Source organism: Liolophura sinensis, chromosome 13 (genome assembly GCF_032854445.1).
Source record: "Liolophura sinensis isolate JHLJ2023 chromosome 13, CUHK_Ljap_v2, whole genome shotgun sequence".
Lineage (NCBI taxonomy): Eukaryota > Metazoa > Mollusca > Polyplacophora > Chitonida > Chitonidae > Liolophura > Liolophura sinensis.
Genome location: NC_088307.1, coordinates 531,594 through 551,479, shown reverse-complemented (window position 1 = coordinate 551,479; position 19,886 = coordinate 531,594). Strand labels below are relative to the sequence as shown.

The 19,886-nt window shown below is 43.0% G+C and overlaps 1 protein-coding gene across 1 annotated transcript in view; it reads right to left on the bottom strand.

The window, feature by feature from the left end:
• LOC135480170 (neuronal calcium sensor 1-like) overlaps positions 1-11,216 on the bottom strand; it is a 73,918-nt gene extending 62,702 nt beyond the window's left edge. Inside the window, exon 1 of the mRNA XM_064759936.1 lies at positions 10,302-11,216. Within this exon, the coding sequence (XP_064616006.1) occupies positions 10,302-10,365 (64 nt within the window). The 5' untranslated portion in view covers positions 10,366-11,216. The remainder of the gene's footprint in view (positions 1-10,301) is intronic.
• Positions 11,217-19,886: the final 8,670 nt, after the last annotated feature.

The following is a 19,886-nucleotide window of genomic DNA, read 5'->3' as shown; positions in this document are numbered from 1 at the left end:
CACTCAACTCATAGATGACAGGCTCCTCAAACTATCGCATTTAACCATATACCGCACCTTAACATATATCTGACAGGTCTTCTTAACCTTTCAGGATATACCAGATATACCTAAACTAATAAACCTCAGCATACACATAACACGCCCGCTAAAGTTTTACACCTCAGCATATACCAGGGAGGCCCCATAAAGTTTTACACCTTACCGCATACCAAGCAGGCCTCCTAAAGGTTTACACCTGAGCATATACCGGAGAGGTCTCCTAAACTAATGCACTTTAGCGTATACCAGACAGGCCTTCTAAAGGTTTACACCTGAGCATGTACCGGAGAGGTCTCCTAAACTAATACACTTCAGCGTATACCAGACAGGCCTTCTAAAGGTTTACACCTGAGCATGTACCGGAGAGGTCTCCTAACCTAATATATCTCAGCGTGTACCATACAAATTTACGAAAGTATACAGCATACACTCTTTACCTGTCCATCGCTTAAGTATCGCTCGGGCATACTTCACTAACGCTCAGTAAGTGCCTGATTTATTTCCAAGTAAAATGCCTGCAACCAACAGCTGTTTTTCACCGAACACATGTCCATGTTGTTAGCAAGGGTAAAGTGCACTATAGGGCGTACAGGAATACATTATAGTCTATGACACACCAGTTACATGTGAACTGGCGAAAAATCCAGAAAAATATTGCAGGAAAGACCTCCCAGAATGTGTGTAATGTTCTCCACGTACTAATGGTATTTGCACATTTAGTCACTATTTGAAAAACTCGAGCTTTTTTCTTGACATAATTAATTTATTTTTCAGACATTAGGTTGTAAAACTAAGTAAAATGTACCGGATATGACGAGCGTCCGATTTTCAGTGTGCTTCCATTGAGGGCAGGTATCATCAATATTTTGCACAAACATAAAGTCAGCGCTTTGTCGGTCAGTGGTTCCGCTAGTGTGTTGCCTCTCAGTCTTGACTTTGGTCTTGGCCTTCCATATTTCATCATTGGCCATCCATTTAATGAAGGAGTTGGATGCAAGAGGACTCGAAATCCTACACGTTAGATGTCAGCTCCTGCAAATTTATGCATGTTCTCTGTGTGATGCGGAAAGATTACATCACAGTCAAATATTTTCACGGAGCCTTTTCTGTCGACAAATTATTGTAGTGGGAGCCTTCTCTACAGACAAAACAGTCTAATGGAACCTTCTCTATAGAGAAAACAGTGTCATGGAACCTTCTCTATAGACAAAACAGTACCATAGAACCCTCTCTATAGACAAAACAGTCTAATGGAACCTTCTCTATAGACAAAACAGTGTCATAGAACCTTCTCTATAGACAAAACATTATCATAGAACCTTCTCTATAGACAAAACAGTATCAAGGAACCTTCTCTATAGACAAAACAGAGTCATGGAACCTTCTCTATAGACAAAACTGTGTCATGGAACCTTCTCTATAGACAAAACAGAGTCATGGAACTTTCTCTATAGACAAAACAGTGTCATGGAACCTTCTCTATAGACAAAACAGTATCATGGGACCTTCTCTATAGACACAACTGTGTCATGGAACCTTCTCTATAGACAAAACAGTATCATGGAACCTTCTCTATAGACAAAACAGTGTCATGGAACCTTCTATACAGAGAAACGGTGTCATGCAGAAACGCCCACCCTCTCACACATACCCAAACCTCCCCACCCACCTCCCACCCCTACAGACAAATCAATAGTCAGAGAGCCTTTTCTACACACAAACATTGTCAGGGAGCCTCTTCTACTGACAAAATATTGTCAGGGAGCCATTTTTACGACAAAACATTGTCCTGGATGCATCTTTACAGACAAAATATTGTCTTCGAGCCTTCTCTACAGACAAATAACAAAATCACAAGGATGTTATATAATGGAAGAAAGCATTTTAAAGACCGACCTCAGTCATAATAACAAAACAGTATATATGCATATTAATAGTTTATATAATAAAAAATAACAATAGTGAAAAACCCTCCAGAGTTTAGTGATGTGAAACCATCCCGTTTCTGTATAATGAACGTGTATATATTCAACCCACATCGGTCCCGCTTTCGCCTATTACACTGCCTTTCTCCGACCAAGCCAATAAAGGATTTATATTCATAGGTATATTGTTACTGACTACCCTCAGGGAGCGGTCATCTGCATCCGCAACGAAACGAGATGCTCTGCCACCCTACTAATGTGCAGCCTATTGCACCACCTGGTGTGTGGTGGAGGAGTTCCACTCTGAAAAATCTTCGGCAATCACGTTCTCCCTCCATTTCCGGCAATCGCGTTCCCCGGCTATTTCTGGCAATCACGTTCTCTGGCCATTTCGGAAATCACGTTCTCCCGCTATTTCCGCAATCAAGTTCTCCCGCTAATTCCGGCAATTACGTTCTCTCGCTATTTCCGGCAATCACGTTCTTCGGCTATTTCCGGCACTCTCGTTCTCTAGCTATTTCCGGCCATCACGTTCTCTGGCTATTTCCGGTAATCACGTTCTTCGGCTCTTACCGGCAATCACGTTCTTCGCCTCTTTTCGGTAATCCCATCCTCCGGTTATTTTCGGCAATCATGTTCTTCCGAGATTTTCGGCAATCACGTTCTCTGGTTATTTCCGGAAATCACGTTCTCCCGCTATTTCCGGCCATCACGTTCCCCGAGCCTAATTTTTGTTTTAAAGCATAGGATTCTCCACCGAGCCAAAACAAAAAAACGCTTTTAAGGATAGCAAAGGGATTTTTATCAAGTGTAGTCAGGCGAACCACGTAGGTTGTAGTTGGGTAATATTGAATAGTCATTGTAGCGAACTGTGTAAGACAATGCACGCTGAGAGCGAAGTCTTTGAAACAGCAGATAAATAAACGCCATTTATTTTTGTCTGACATAAAAAACCGATACGACCAAGTGGCAGTTTAGCTGGCTATCATGACGTCTGTCAGTAACAAATATAGTTCAGGGTAAAGCTGCTACCGTACAAAGTGCTCAAAATGGCGACGTTTACCTTTGCTCACAATGGCTGCCCCTCATAAGTGAATGTGAATATGTAGCATATTTGGTTTGTATAAGGTTATACTGTTAGGAAAGGGAGATGTATGTTTGAGTTATTTATTTATTTGGAGTTTTACGTCGTCACTCAAGAATATATTTCACTAATATAACGGCGACCGGGGAACCCTGGGGAAACCCAAGGCCAAACGCAGGTAGCTGCAGGCCTTCCCATGTACGACTGTAGAGGATGTCAGCATGAGGTGGATTTGAAATCGCAGCGAGCGCATTGATGAGAGTCCTTTGGGACATTGGGCTGCATTTGCAAACTACCACTTCACCATAGAGTTCCTGAAATGAACAGGCAACAGTGGGTGGAGGTACTGACAAACCAGGTTTGTATAGGAAGGCAAATCACTGGAGCCCGGCATCAGAAGCGGATCCTACAATAGTTCACAAAATTAAACTAATTAGCCCGCAAGTGGTTTGCAGTAAATACCACATTGTAATGAAGAAGTATGCCCGGACACGTGTATAAGATTTCGCATAATCACAGGCGTTCCTAAGGACTCAGGGTGACGAAGCAAAACGTCCTGTTCCAGGGTCATCGTGGTGTAAAATGAACGACACGGTGTATTATTAAAATTAATAGAATTATTTGAGCTGGGTCACGTGGATAGTGGTATGTAGGTTACGCATGGGCGCTTTTATTGCCAGATACCTTCCCTGTCACAATCTGTACGGTACAATACGTTCAGGTGTACAAAGAAATTAGTGCCGGTGACTGATCGGGGAGACTGCAGCAGTATCGTTGTGTACATGTAAATACATTCATCACAAGTGCAACGTCCAACACCCGGCTATATATAGTGATAGAAACATATGTAAATACATGATGCGCACTATTTTACCACGCGTTTTGTGAAAATGATGTAACAAGGCTTTCCGTCTGCAACTGTCTTGGCACAAGGCCCAGCTCTTCTATACAAAATCTGCCAACCTGAAACATCTGTATTCGGCTTTTATATTTTGTTTAATGGTCATCGGCTGCAGATAAAGGCGTTAAATGAATCGGTTGCAGTAACTTAAAACATATCCCTGATGTACTACGAAATGTAAGCGTGCTTGGATATAGAGAGATAATGAATACCTGTTTCAAATCTTGGTATACTTCTAGTCCCTCACAGTACTTATTCGCACACCACTCGTAACATTCCTTATTCGCACACCATTCGTCACATTCCTCATTCGTACAACACTCGTCACGTTCCTTATTCGCACAATACCCATCACATTCCTTATTCGCCCAACACTCGTCACATTCCTTATTCGCACAATACCCATCACATTCCTTATTCGCACATCATTCATCACATTCTTTATTCACACACCACCCCTCACATTCATCATCGTCACATTCCTTATTTGTACACCAATCGTCACATTCATCATACGTACGCCACTCGTCACATTCATCACAAGTATACCAATCGTCACCTTCATCACACGTGCACCAATCGTCACATTCATCACAAGTACACCAATCGTCACCTTCATCATACGTACGCCACTCGTCACATTCATCATACGTACACCAATCGTCACATTCATCACACGTGCACCAATCGTCACATTCATCATACGTACACCACTCGTCACATTCATCACAAGTACACCAATCGTAGCCTTCATCATACGTACACCACTCGTCACATTCATCACAAGTACACCAATCGTCACCTTCATCACACGTGCACCACTCGTCACATTCATCACAAGTACACCAATTGTCACCTTCATCACACGTGCACCAATCGTCACATTCATCACAAGTACACCAATCGTCACCTTCATCATACGTACACCACTCGTCACATTCATCATAAGTACACCAATCGTAGCCTTCATCATACGTACACCACTCGTCACATTCATCACAAGTACACCAATCGTCACCTTCATCACACGTGCACCACTCGTCACATTCATCACAAGTACACCAATTGTCACCTTCATCACACGTGCACCAATCGTCACATTCATCACAAGTACACCAATCGTCACCTTCATCATACGTACGCCACTCGTCACATTCATTACAAGTACACCAATCGTCACATTCAACACAAGTACACCAATCGTCACATTCATCATAAGTACACCAATCGTCACATTCATCATAAGTACACCAATCGTCACATTCATCACAAGTACACCAATCGTCACCTTCATCATACGTACACCAATCGTCACATTCATCACAAGTACACCAATCGTCACATTCATCACATGTGCACCACTCGTCACCTTCATCACACGTGCACCACTCGTCACATTCATCACAAGTACACCAATTGTCACCTTCATCACACGTGCACCAATCGTCACATTCATCACAAGTACACCAATCGTCACCTTCATCATACGTACACCACTCGTCACATTCATCATAAGTACACCAATCGTAGCCTTCATCATACGTACACCACTCGTCACATTCATCACAAGTACACCAATCGTCACCTTCATCACACGTGCACCACTCGTCACATTCATCACAAGTACACCAATTGTCACCTTCATCACACGTGCACCACTCGTCACATTCATCATAAGTACACCAATCGTAGCCTTCATCATACGTACACCACTCGTCACATTCATCACAAGTACACCAATCGTCACCTTCATCACACGTGCACCACTCGTCACATTCATCACAAGTACACCAATTGTCACCTTCATCACACGTGCACCAATCGTCACATTCATCACAAGTACACCAATCGTAGCCTTCATCATACGTACACCACTCGTCACATTCATCACAAGTACACCAATCGTCACCTTCATCACACGTGCACCACTCGTCACATTCATCACAAGTACACCAATCGTCACCTTCATCACACGTGCACCAATCGTCACATTCATCACAAGTACACCAATCGTCACCTTCATCATACGTACGCCACTCGTCACATTCATTACAAGTACACCAATCGTCACATTCATCACAAGTACACCAATCGTCACATTCATCATAAGTACACCAATCGTCACATTCATCACAAGTACACCAATCGTCACATTCATCACAAGTACACCAATCGTCACCTTCATCATACGTGCACCAATCGTCACATTCATCACAAGTACACCAATCGTCACCTTCATCATACGTACGCCACTCGTCACATTCATCACAAGTACACCAATCGTCACCTTCATCATACGTACGCCACTCGTCACATTCATTACAAGTACACCAATCGTCACATTCATCACAAGTACACCAATCGTCACATTCATCATAAGTACACCAATCGTCACATTCATCACAAGTACACCAATCGTCACCTTCATCATACGTACACCAATCGTCACATTCATCACAAGTACACCAATCGTCACATTCATCACATGTGCACCACTCGTCACATTCATCACAAGTACACCAATCGTCACCTTCATCACACGTGCACCAATCGTCACATTCATCACAAGTACACCAATCGTCACCTTCATCATACGTACGCCACTCGTCACATTCATCACAAGTACACCAATCGTCACCTTCATCATACGTACGCCACTCGTCACATTCATCATAAGTACACCAATCGTCACATTCATCATATGTACACCAATCGTAGCCTTCATCATACGTACGCCACTCGTCACATTCATCACAAGTACACCAATCGCCACCTTCATCATACGTACGCCACTCGTCACATTCATCATAAGTACACCAATCGTCACATTTATCATATGTACACCAATCGTAGCCTTCATCATACGTCCACCACTCGTCACATTCATCATACGTACACCACTTGTCAACACAAAACGGACATCGGGAGTCAGTAATCACCAATGATTATTTGAACAATGAGCCCTACAACAAAAAAGCAAGCAAGTGTTCGTGTTACACGCTACCATACGAATAAATGGCTATGATGGAAAAAAGAAAGAAGAGCATGTTTGCCAGAGAGAAAGACGGCCACATCAAAGACGCTGTATCGAAGTATCCGTGTATCTTTACCTTACAATAAATATAACATATTCTTCGGCCACAAGACTCACATTTGCCAACAGTGTTCACGTCATAGCTAACCACAGAGTGTAATGCGGGTCGCTCTCATCCGATGCATATGACACAAATTAACCTCCTTTAGCAAACCTAATCAATGAGGAACCACGCCCAAGGTAACACACCTGTCCAGTTAGGGGCTTTACATTCATTCTGCTGAGAGAGTGACTTGATCAATGTCTGTACCTTCGGAACGACGTGTTCTAGGATCACAGAAGGCAGTTTAAATGGCCTATTCTCTATAGCAGATATGACATGATCCATAGCTCTAGACGCAAATTTGTATCCGCTTGATACTGGACCCATGGAAGGTCTATCACTAATAACCCGGCTCGAAAACGTATCAAACTAAAGAACGCATCTTATTTTCGCACACCAAAATTTGTAGACATTATCGAACGATCAAACGCCGTTATCGTTATAAGAGTTATAGGCCTATTTTCAGGCCTCACTATCTGTACAAGTTGTTTTGTCCTGTATAAATGCTAAGTGACCTTGTCGCCCACGATTGATTTGTACGACTGCAGGGTGCTTCAAAGAGCGGGATCTGGATTTACAAGCGGAAACCAGAGAAGGTCGGATGACTGCAATTATATTGTGTTAAGATATACATGTACACGTATCCGGGTGTTTTTCTGTGTCAATAACAATTTTTAGTGACGTGTGCGTTTTGATCATAGATAAATCTCCCCATGTTAGCGAAAAGTCTGCACCATCGAAGCTTGGGGTACAAAGCCAAATTTGTGGTAAGCTATCACATGGTTAAGCACTCCTTCCACATCAGTTGTCCAATGATCCGCGCTATCTCAGGGGAGAGAACCTGAACTTCATCGGTTGGCCTTATAAAGGTTGTGCCTGAAGAGCAGGACATTTCACGTAGCTATAGGCCTACACGTTACACGTGCGGAGTTCGGGCATTCGAGCTCAAGATTTGCCTCCAAACTGAAGTGTGAAGGAGCACTGACTGGATAATATTGCCACACAGACATTTTAGTTTGTTCATACACTATAAATTTATGCACTGTTATTTCGCATCTAGTTAAAATATATTATAATGTTGATTATTTCGTATAGAACTGAAAACTTGTTGTCCTCTGTTATTACCCACACCCTGGAGGTTACCGAGTTAAGAAGATGTTATGACTTCATTTCCAGCAACCACAGCCTAAAAAACGGTGGTCATGCTAGGTTTATGTTTGGTATGCTGTGGGGAAAACTGCAAACTACGTGTAGGGGTATGGTATCGTACCACGAGAAAATTTGGGGATATATGTCTTTGAGGTTGAAGTTGACAAACTAGACAAATAGTAAGGAAAATCAATGCGCTTGTGTAACCTATAGGTCTATACTATGGGCCTGTATTGAGGACACTGTTGATTTTTGACTGAATGTAAATCCCTGCACTTCTAAATTCGGTAACCTGTACAGCTTCATCTTCATTCTCAGCAGCCAATAAGGCTTGTAACCACCCTAGGCCATCCATGCCAGACAACAGTCAAAGTAACACGGGATAAAAACAGGATATTATACCGCCGGAATCAACGCCTGTTATTGCTTCCTTAGAAATCTGAATCTCGCGGGCTTTCACGTGACCTGGGGCAATACATAAACTGTTCACCGGAAATGCGGTAATCGATTTTAGAGCAATATCGGCCTGCTGCCATCCATATATTACCCCCATCCACTCTCTCCCTGTAACCATCCTTCGGCTCACCCCTCCCACATTCCAATAAACATCACTTTTTTACCAACTCGAACATCTACGGCAATATGTACATTTGATATTGCTCACCATAGGCCTGATAGTAAATCTTGTAAATCAGTTTAACATCTATACTGATATTATATTCCCGAGCATTAGGTGAACAATGGGTATGTAACGGGGGTGGGGGTGAAGGGGGGAGACAGGTCGTTTCTAACACTAGAGGATACACATTAAAAATAAAGATGGTCTACTTTAAACTGACATCAGTACACAAATATTATATAATATTAACAAACGTTTCGGTAGATATGACAATAAGAGCCAGATTTAGGTCATCTCATTCTTTATTTATCTGCAGGCTATTCGTCACATTCGCACTGAATATTTAAATTTCTGTGTACCATTGTAGTCGATCGATAAGTGTCTGATTGGCCGATGACTGGCATCGTTTACATGTCGTTCTCTGTTTCTGAAATAAGCTGACTGACTGAATCTCTGACTGAATCTTCGACGAACTGAATTTTTGACTGACGTACTGTCTATAATACGCGTGTTTTACTTTTACAACTGTTATATCCGAAACAATATTTCCATGGTGCATTTCTCTCACTTTCCTGATTATATTTGATTTATTTGATTGGAGTTTCGCGCCGTACACATGACCTTTTGGCTTACGGCGGCTAGCAATGTGTTGGGAAAGCCACGACCATCCGCAGGTTATTGACAGACCTTCCCACATGTATCCACATGTGTGCATTCGGGGTGAGGAGACTGATTTCCTGCATTCCTTATATGTATATGAAGTAAGACTGTTACCCTGAGCTCTGTGATGTTACATTATATGGTGAATATACAGAACAGACTTAGTGGTGTTTTTCAGTAGGGATAGTTACTAGGTCGCAGCGTTAACTCTGGTTAACTTGTATGATATTTGTGCATTTCAACATCGTTTTCCTAACTGTGCACTCAAGTAAATGCACCGACTTTAAATTCAGCGAACGGTACATTGATAGAGAACTGTTCCACTTATTGCCCGTGCGTTGGGGGAGTTGGGGGTGGAGTGGGGATGGGTAGGGAGGGGGGAGTTGTGGTCTATATTTACCACGTGTAGGAGAAGGAAGGGGAAGATGTCTGTGGTACAGGTTCTACGGAGCTCGGGCGCACATCCCATGTGAAGCTATGTGAGCCGCGATCAAACTGCACACAGTGCCGTTACACACACCCTCGCAATCACAACATACGCCTCAGGCTGAAGTGTTGTTAATAGGTTAATTCATTAAAAACTGCGGAGTGAAAGGAGGTCTAACCCCGCATCTATCCGCAGCACATGGCGATGGGTTAAACAGCTCTGATTTAAACAGGCTTCTCAAACTTTAAGAAAACCTGGGGGCTGTCTTTTCTCCTCAAATGACATTATTACATACATACATACAGATGACGTTAATTGTTTACACATTATTCACCAGTATAGCGTAGTAATACTTACAGTATGTCCTCTTTGTCAGTTCCTCCACTTCGTCCGCTCTCAGTTTGCTATTTTTTTTGCCCATGTCTCCAGATCTTCATCTTACGTTATAAATCCAAGGCGAAAAAATGCAAAGATGAGAAACAGACACAATCCAAGTTACTAAAGAAGTTCCGGCGAAGACACTCGCTCGTTGAAGTCCATGTAAAGTATACCCTTATTTAGATGATTCAACCGGATTAAAAGATTATCAGGGAGAGTTGAGTGAGGCAGAGGGCCCAGATGACAGCTCCCTCACTCCTCTCGCAGTTTGCTGGTTTGGCTTTATGTATGTATGTATATATATATATATATGAATAGGCATATGTATCCTCACGCAGTTATCCAGCACTCTCCAAAACTGACATACAAGCCCATCGCACGTGAGACCGAAGTCAGTCCGCGAGGCACCGTGTATCTCTTCGATGACTTCAGCACGAAGTGTGCCCAGAGTGGCGCTGGCGGGAGTGGTGCTAGCAGCCAGGGCAGCCAAGGAATGATTAACGGCCGTACATTGGCCGGCAGCCGCGCCGTCTCGTCTATCCTCGCAGTTGAGTATGTTCATGCACAGCAGTTATTGGTTTGCCGCATTCATTGACCGTTCGTCTCACATCAGTTGCCGGCTAGAACGTCCTATTTCACCGGCAGTCTCTCCTTTTGGCGGTAAGATTATGTGTAACACTAGTGCTGACAACGCACACGCGTACAAATGTCACACTGGTGCTCACCAATTTCCCACTGCGCAATGTAGTTATACTCACTACAGGCACGACTTTGTCCGCCAGGGATTCGAACCGGAGAATACTGTTCTCAAAACGGACGTTCAAGTTTTACGCTAACAATATGTCTTTATCATAGTTCCTTAACCGACACGGATATTTGCTTTGACGGAGATGATATCCGACTGCACATGACGGAGGAGTCACTGGTTTATTGGTGAAGCCTACACGTACCTGTACCGGAACTTGACACATATAGTAAACAGCTTCTTACATCATGACGTTTGTCCGGGACAAAGGTATATGCACTTTAGATTGTCACGGGCTTTAAACATCCGGTACGGTATATATTACAGAAAATATGTTCTTGCCTTGCACTTAACTCCACTAGCTGTATAGGCCTACTGTTAGCGAATGTACACATCTTTGTGATTACAGATACGGCTTGATCGTGACAAATGCCTAGGATGTTCCCGAATATAAATGCGGATGACATTGTAACTAGAAGTGTTCGTGTAAATCATAAACCCCAGAAAGTATTGTGAAGTCTTTTATAGTTTGTTTAGAGTTATTGTCACGGTGTAGTGATTGGATGTTAACTTATAGAGGTTGGATAAACCGGAGATTACTGATTGGATGTTGACTTGGTAGAGATGGAATAAACCGGAACTTACTGATTGGAGGTTGACTTGATAGAGATAGAATAAACCGGAGCTTACTGATTGGATGTTGACTTGGTAGAGACGGGATAAACCGGAGTTTACTGATTAGATGTTGACTTGGTAGAGATGGAATAAACCGGAGCTTACTGATTAGATGCTGACTTGGTAGAGATGGGATAAACCGGAGCTTACTGATTGGATGTTGACTTGGTAGAGATGAAATAAACCGGAGCTTACTGACTGGATGTTGATTTGGTAGAGATGGAATAAACCGGAGATTACCGATTGGATGTTGACTTGGTAGAGATGGGATAAACCGGAGCTTACTGATTGGATGTTGACTTGGTAGAGATGGGATAAACCGGAGCTTACTGATTGGATGTTGACTTGATAGTGATGGGATAAACCGGGGCTTACTGATTGGATGTTGACTTGGTAGAGATGGAATAAACCGGAGCTTACTGACTGGATGTTGACTTGGTAGAGATGGAATAAACCGGAGCTTACTGATTGGGTGTTGACTTGGTAGAGATGGAATAAACCAGAGATTACTGATTAGATGTTGACTTGGTGGAGATGGGATAAACCGGAGCTTACTGATTGGATGTTGACTTGAAAGTGATGGGATAAACCGGGGCTTACTGATTGGATGTTGACTTGGTAGAGATGGAATAAACCGGAGCTTACTGACTGGATGTTGACTTGGTAGAGATAGAATAAACCGGAGCTTACTGATTGGATGTTGACTTGATAGAGATGGAATAAACCGGAGCTTACTGACTGGATTTTGACTTGATAGAGATGGGATAAACCGGAGCTTACTGACTGGGTGTTGACTTGGTAGAGATGGAATAAACCAGAGATTACTGATTAGATGTTGACTTGGTAGAGATGGGATAAACCGGAGCTTACTGATTGGATGTTGACTTGGTAGAGATGGAATAAACCGGAGATTACCGATTGGATGTTGACTTGGTAGAGATGGGATAAACCGGAGCTTACTGATTGGATGTTGACTTGGTAGAGATGGGATAAACCGGAGCTTACTGATTGGATGTTGACTTGATAGTGATGGGATAAACCGGGGCTTACTGATTGGATGTTGACTTGGTAGAGATGGAATAAACCGGAGCTTACTGACTGGATGTTGACTTGGTAGAGATGGAATAAACCGGAGCTTACCGATTGGGTGTTGACTTGGTAGAGATGGAATAAACCAGAGATTACTGATTAGATGTTGACTTGGTAGAGATGGGATAAACCGGAGCTTACTGATTGGATGTTGACTTGATAGTGATGGGATAAACCGGGGCTTACTGATTGGATGTTGACTTGGTAGAGATGGAATAAACCGGAGCTTATTGATTGGATGTTGACTTGATAGAGATGGAATAAACCGAAGATTACCGATAGGATGTTGACTTGATAGAGACGGGATACACCTGAGATTACTGATTGAAGGTTGACTTGGTAGAGATGGAATAAACCGAAGATTACTTAATGCTTACAAGCTGCCGATTTTTCACATAATCAGCGATTGTGATTACATCATACCAGCATTAAAATGATATAGGATACGTGTGCAGCATTAATGTATCATACCAGCATTAAAATGATGTAGGATACACGTGCAACATTAATGTATTATACCAGTAATAAAATGATGTAGGATACACGTGCAACATTAATGTTTCATACAAGTATTAAAATGATGTAGGATACGTGTACAACATTAATGTTTCATACAAGTATTAAAATGATGTAGTATACGTGTGCAGCATTAATGTATTATACAAGTATTAAAATGATATAGGTCCCCACCGCTCGTGCACGTAAATGAGTTCGTGGGTTCCAATCTGATACGAACTGCATATAAAGCATATGAGTGCATATAAAGTACTCAGTGTACATGTATGCTGTAGTACAGTGAAACAGGCAGACGACAATGTGTGTTCCGTGAATTTGTTCCGGGAAACATATACAAGGTAGACTATGTCTCTATACACAGACAAACGTTCATGACATCACCTTAATATAAGATGAATCGTAGATCGCTTCACCAAAAGCCCGTACATGATGACTTGCTTTCTATACTACATCCAGGCGCTCGATGTACTGTTAGAATTTTCCACTGACTCTGGTATATCCAGTTGTTCTGACAAATTACCCATTCAGTTGCATCAGTGTCAGCATTACCATATACAAAACATGTCTTATTACAAACGTTATTTTTTTATTTAATTGATTGGTGTTTTACCGTTCTCAAGAATATTGCACTTATACGACGACGGCCAGCATTATGGGGGAAACTCACGACCATCCGCAGGTTGCTGGCAGACCTGCCCACGAACGGCCGGAGAGGAAGCCAGCATGAGCTGGACTTGAACTCACAGCGACCGCATATTGCAAACGTTAGGAGAGCGTATTAGGGAAGTATTGTAGGCGTCTCAGACACGTATCAGGGGCATGAGGTGGACGTCTGGTCGACGTATTGAAGCCTGGTGGTCTTATTATGGATACATGATGGCAGTTTATTCCACATGGTGAATGTCTAATGGGCGTATCGAGAAGGCTTGGTAAAGGCGTAGTGGACGTGTGATAAAGGCGTGGTGGACGTGTGATGAACGTGTGGAGGACGCCTAGTAGACGTGTGGTGGACGTGTGGTAAAATGTGGTGGACGTGTGCTGGACGTGTGATAAACGTGTGGAGGACGAGTAGTGGACGTGTGGTGGACGTGTTGTGGACGTGTGGTAAAATTGTGGTGGACATATGATGAACATGTAGTGGACGTGTGATGACCGTGTGGTGAACGTGTAGTGGACGTTTGATGAACGTGTAATGGGCGTGTGGTGGACGTATGAGAAACGTGTGGTGGACGTGTTGTGGACGTGTTGTGGGCGTGTGGTAAATATGTGGGGGACGTGTGATGAACGTATGGTGGGTGTGTCATGAACGTTGAGTGGACGTGTGATGAACGTTGAGTGAACGTGTAATGAATTTGTGATGAACGTGGGGTGAACATGTGGTGGACGTCCATTGCACGTATGATGGACGTTTGGTGAACGTGTGGTGAACATCTGGTGAACGTGTGGTCGAAGCGTAATGAACGTGTGGTGGGCGTGTGGTGGGCGAGTTGTAGACATGTGGTTGACGTGTGGTTGACGTGTGCGAACGTGTGCTGAACGTGTTCTGAGCATGTGCTGGACGTGTGTTAAACGTGAGGTGAACGTGTGATGAACTTGAAATAGAGATATAATTGTATGATGTGTATGTCGTCTATAACTTGTCATCCACGTAATTTGAGAGGCCTCAACAGGATGTGGTCACTACCTGCTTCGCAGCAGCTGTCTGTACCGGATTTACATGCTATTCATTCTCAATGCCTGTTGCTACTCTTGAACAGGCCTTACACACACCATGAATGTCTGATAAGCGTCCTTAAGTATTTACCTCAGAACAAGATCGGGGGTCAATGTCTACTCACTGACAGTACAGTGGTCGACAGATAAGTCATACAAGTGTCTATGTATTCTATCAAACCTTTAAAATGAGATGAGACTGTGTTCCACAGCTGGTGTTAACATCCGTGGTATCTATCGTACCAAATTGCCGGACATGTACTTTTTCACCTTGAAATCTTTTACCAGTTCCGTGTTTGCAAACACAGATTGGTTTTCCCCCAGTCCCTAATTAATCCGGACTAATTAAATGACGCAGAACATTGGAACAACTCCTGCGAAGCCATTGATAAGGCATGTACTTATATCGATCGATAAGGCATGTACCTATATCAATCGATAAGGCATGTACATATATCAATCGATAAGGTATGTACCTACACCGATCGATAAGGCATGTACCTATACCGATCGATAAGGCATGTACATATACCGATCGATAAGGCATGTTCATATACCGATCGATAAGGCATGTACCTATACCGATCGATAAGGCATGTACATATACCGATCGATAAGGCATGTATCTATGCCGATCGATAAGGCATGTACATATACCGATCGATAAGGCATGTACCTATACCGATCGATAAGGCTTGTACTTAGACCACAATGGAGTAAATTTTTCCCACAAAATCATAAAGAAATCCATTTAATAATTTATTTTATTTATTTGATTAGTGTTTTACGCCGTACTCAAGAATGTTTCACTTATACGACGGCGGCCAGCATTATGGTGGGTGGAAACCGGGCAGAGCCAGGACGAAATCCGCGACCATCCGTAGGTTACTACCAGACCATCCCACATACGCCAGGAGAGGAAGGCAGCATGAGCTGGACTTGAACTCACAACGACGGCCTTGGTGAGAGGCTCCTGGGTCATTACGCTGCGCAAGCGCGCTAACCAACTGAGCCATGGAGGCCTCCTCCATTTAATGAGTTAGCATGTCTGCTGAGTTCAGTTTAATATTGCACCAGGTCCCAACATCGTTTTGAGTTTATTACTACTGTTATGTTGTATTACTATAGCCTGTATATTTTAGAGAGTCGCATATATTCAGTTCGCTGAAAACTCAGTCATACTCGTACCAAAATTGCCTTTAGCCAGTGACACGCAACATCATAACCTCAATACATTGATATGTTTGAAGTCCACATTCTTGCAGAGAAAATTAAGTAAGAACACCTTTTCTAATTCATAATGTTAAACTGCATAAGATCAGTTTCGACGCCATGAACTCATTGGCACGGGTGACGTCATGATTATTAGAAAACAAGTGGCATTTTGGGGAATGAGCGTGGAGAGTAATTGGTTTTACAACAGGTCCACCAAGATGCGGTAAGAACAAACTCCACGCAGTAACACATCCTACACTGCACTTTAAGCGAATAGACACGAACTGTTTTTTTATAGCAAAATTTTCCAGCAAGGTTTAAAACCATACATAAGATCATATACTACAAAAGATAAAATAAAATTCATTTCATGAGGGTGTATTATATTAAAACGTGCAAACAATTTCAAACATGGCCGTGTTAGAAACAAGGTTTGCACTAAAATCGATAGCAGTTTAGGTAACTGGAGGCAGTGGGTTCTTCTCGTAGAAACCGAGCCTACGGACTCGAGGAACATCATGAATCAGATAAAGTGTTCAAACTTCATTGTTCTTGCAATAATGTGAACTTAAAACACATCAATGTGTAGATGTTTTTGTTGTTACGTGTCATTGACTAAAGGGAATTTTGGTAGCGAGTATTACTGATTTTACAGACAACTTAATACAGGGGACTCTCTAACAGAAATAGACCATAGCTGAGCGGTTGTCACATAACCTACGAATGCCTAAACGAAGGCCGAATGGAAGCACGGGATAGGCAATTACGAGTGATTCGCCCCGTGAAACCAGGCCAAATGTAGCTGCTATTTGGGTGGGGAAATGCTTAAGCGCAGGCAACACGATAAAAAATAATCTGCTTGATACAACACAATATTATGTTTTCTGAGTGATGGTAGAAAGGCTTATGCTACCGACGAAAACATAACACTCTGTTGCGGACAACCTGCCATTATAGCGACACAAGTATTTTACTGCAATAACACAAGATGTCCATATATCCTGTACATTTACGGTATAACAGTATTTTGTAGACAATGTATTCCTCCATCACCCAGGAAAGATAGTGTTGTGTCATTTTAGGAGATTAGTTTCTGGAGTGTTATATGAGTATCACTGATCATCAAGTGGTGAATGGGCTATGGCGTAACAGTTGTGTCTTTCCTGGTGACGTTTATCCATACAGGCGCATGCAGTCTTATACAGTTGCATACAGCCCCAGACAGTCTCATACAGCCCCATACAGTTCCATACTGCCCCATACGACCCATACAGCACCGCGTACTCGCTTCCAGGATGCAGGAATAGTATAGGTGTATAGTTAGCAGGGGATGCCTGTAGTCAACCCCACTGCTCTATCCTGGGTGCTGTTCTGATCAAACCAATAATGATTGCTGGGTTTACAGGACTAATGTAGGCCTGATTAGTTTCAAATGCGGTACAAGTGCCAACACTGTGGAAAATCCAGCACGAAGTTAAACAAAAGGTAAGAAGTATACTACTACACTCAAAATTAATTCTACTACTGTATAAAATTCTATTTTAAAAGCAACCAAAATAGGGGAAAATGTGTCATTTTCATTGCGAATCTGGTTATATTTTGGTGACAGACATTAGTTTTGGAAACTTGAGTACAGTGCCATCAACAATCGCATCTACCACGGCAAAAATAGTGATAACCGCGGATAGTTAATGAACTGGTGGCGTTGAGTTATTGTTATTTTTTGTTATTTAATTGGTGTTCAAGAATGTCAGACTTCTGCGATCCGCTTCGTTTGTCTAATAGTTAGAGCGTCTCTCTCAAAGTCCGGGGACTCGAGCTCAAACCCGGTCAGGTCAAAAAAAAAACTTTATAAACGGTACTTTTCAGGTGTGGTCTAGCACTAACAGATTCCAAATGTCCTCTAATCTGCATACCATAAGGCGTTGTCTGGTCTGTACTCTATCCAGGCGTTGTCTGCTCTGTATACCATAAGGCGTTGTCTGGTCTGTACTCTATCCAGGCGTTGTCTGGTCTGTACTCTATCCAGGCGTTGTCTGGTCTGTACTCTATCAGGGCGTTGTCTGGTCTGTACTCTATCCAGGCGTTGTCTGCTCTGTATACCATAAGGCGTTGCCTGGTCTGTACTCTATCCAGGAGTTGTCTGGCCTGTATACCATAAGGCGTTGTCTGGTCTGTACTCTATCCAGGCGTTGTCTGCTCTGTATAGCATAAGGCGTTGTCTGCTCTATACTCTATCCAGGCGTTGTATGGTCTGTATACCATAAGGCGTTGTTTGGTCTGTACTCTATCCAGGCGTTGTCTGGTCTGTACTCTATCCAGGCGTTGTCTGGTCTGTACTCTATCCGGGCGTTGTCTGGTCTGTACTCTATCCATGCGTTGTCTGGTCTGTACTCCATCCAGGCGTTGTCTGGTCTGTATACTATAAGGCGTTGTCTGGTCTGTACTCTATCCAGGCGTTGTATGGTCTGTATACCATAAGGCGTTGTCTGGCCTGTACTCTATCCAGGCGTTGTCTGGTCTGTATACCATAAGGCGTTGTCTGGTCTGTACTCTATCCGGGCGTTGTCTGGTCTGTACTCCATCCAGGCGTTGTCTGGTCTGTATACTATAAGGCGTTGTCTGGTCTGTACTCTATCCAGGCGTTGTCTGGTCTGTATCCCATAAGGGTTTGTCTGGTCTGTACTCTATCCAGGCGTTGTCTGGTCTGTATACCATAATGCGTTGTCTGGTCTGTACTCTATCCAGGTGTTGTCTGGTCTGTATACCATAAGGCGTTGTCTGGTCTAGATACCATGAGGTGTTGTCTGGTCTGTATACTATAAGGCGTTGTCTGGTCTGTACTCTATCCAGGTGTTGTCTGGTCTGTATGCCATAAGGTGTTGTCTGGTCTGTATACTATAAGGCGTTGTCTGGTCTGTACTCTATCCAGGCGTTGTCGGGTTTGCACTCTATCCAGGCGTTGTGTGGTCTGTATACCGTAAGGCGTTGTCTGGTCTGTACTCTATCCAGGCGTGGTCTGGTCTATACACTATCCAGGCGTTGTCTGGTCTAGATACCATAGGACGTTGTCTGGACTGTACTCCATCCAGGCGTTGTCTGGTCTGTACTCTACCCAGGCGTTGTGTGGTCTGTATACTATAAGGCGTTGTCTGGTCTGTACTCTAACCAGGCGTTGTCTGGTCTGTATACCATAAGGTGTTGTCTGGTTTGTACTCTGTCCCTGCGTTGTCTGGTCTATATACTATAAGGCGTTGTCTGGTCTGTACTCTATCCAGGCGTTGTCTGGTCTGTACTCTATACAGGCGCGGTCTGGTCTGTGTACTATTCAGACGTCGTCTGGTCTATGTACCTTTTAAACGTTGTCTGGTCAGTGTTCTATTCAGCAGTTTTGTGGTCTGTATACTATACAGCATTTGTCCGGTCTGTATTCTATCCATGCGTTGTCTGGTCTGTGTACTATTCAGCAGTTGTGTGGTCTGTGTACTATTTAGGTGTTGTCTGGTCTACGTACTTTTCAGGAGTAGTCTGGTTTGTGTACTATTCAGGCGTTGTGTGGTCTGTATACTATTCAACAGCTGTGTGGTCTGTGTACTATTTAGGCGTTGTCT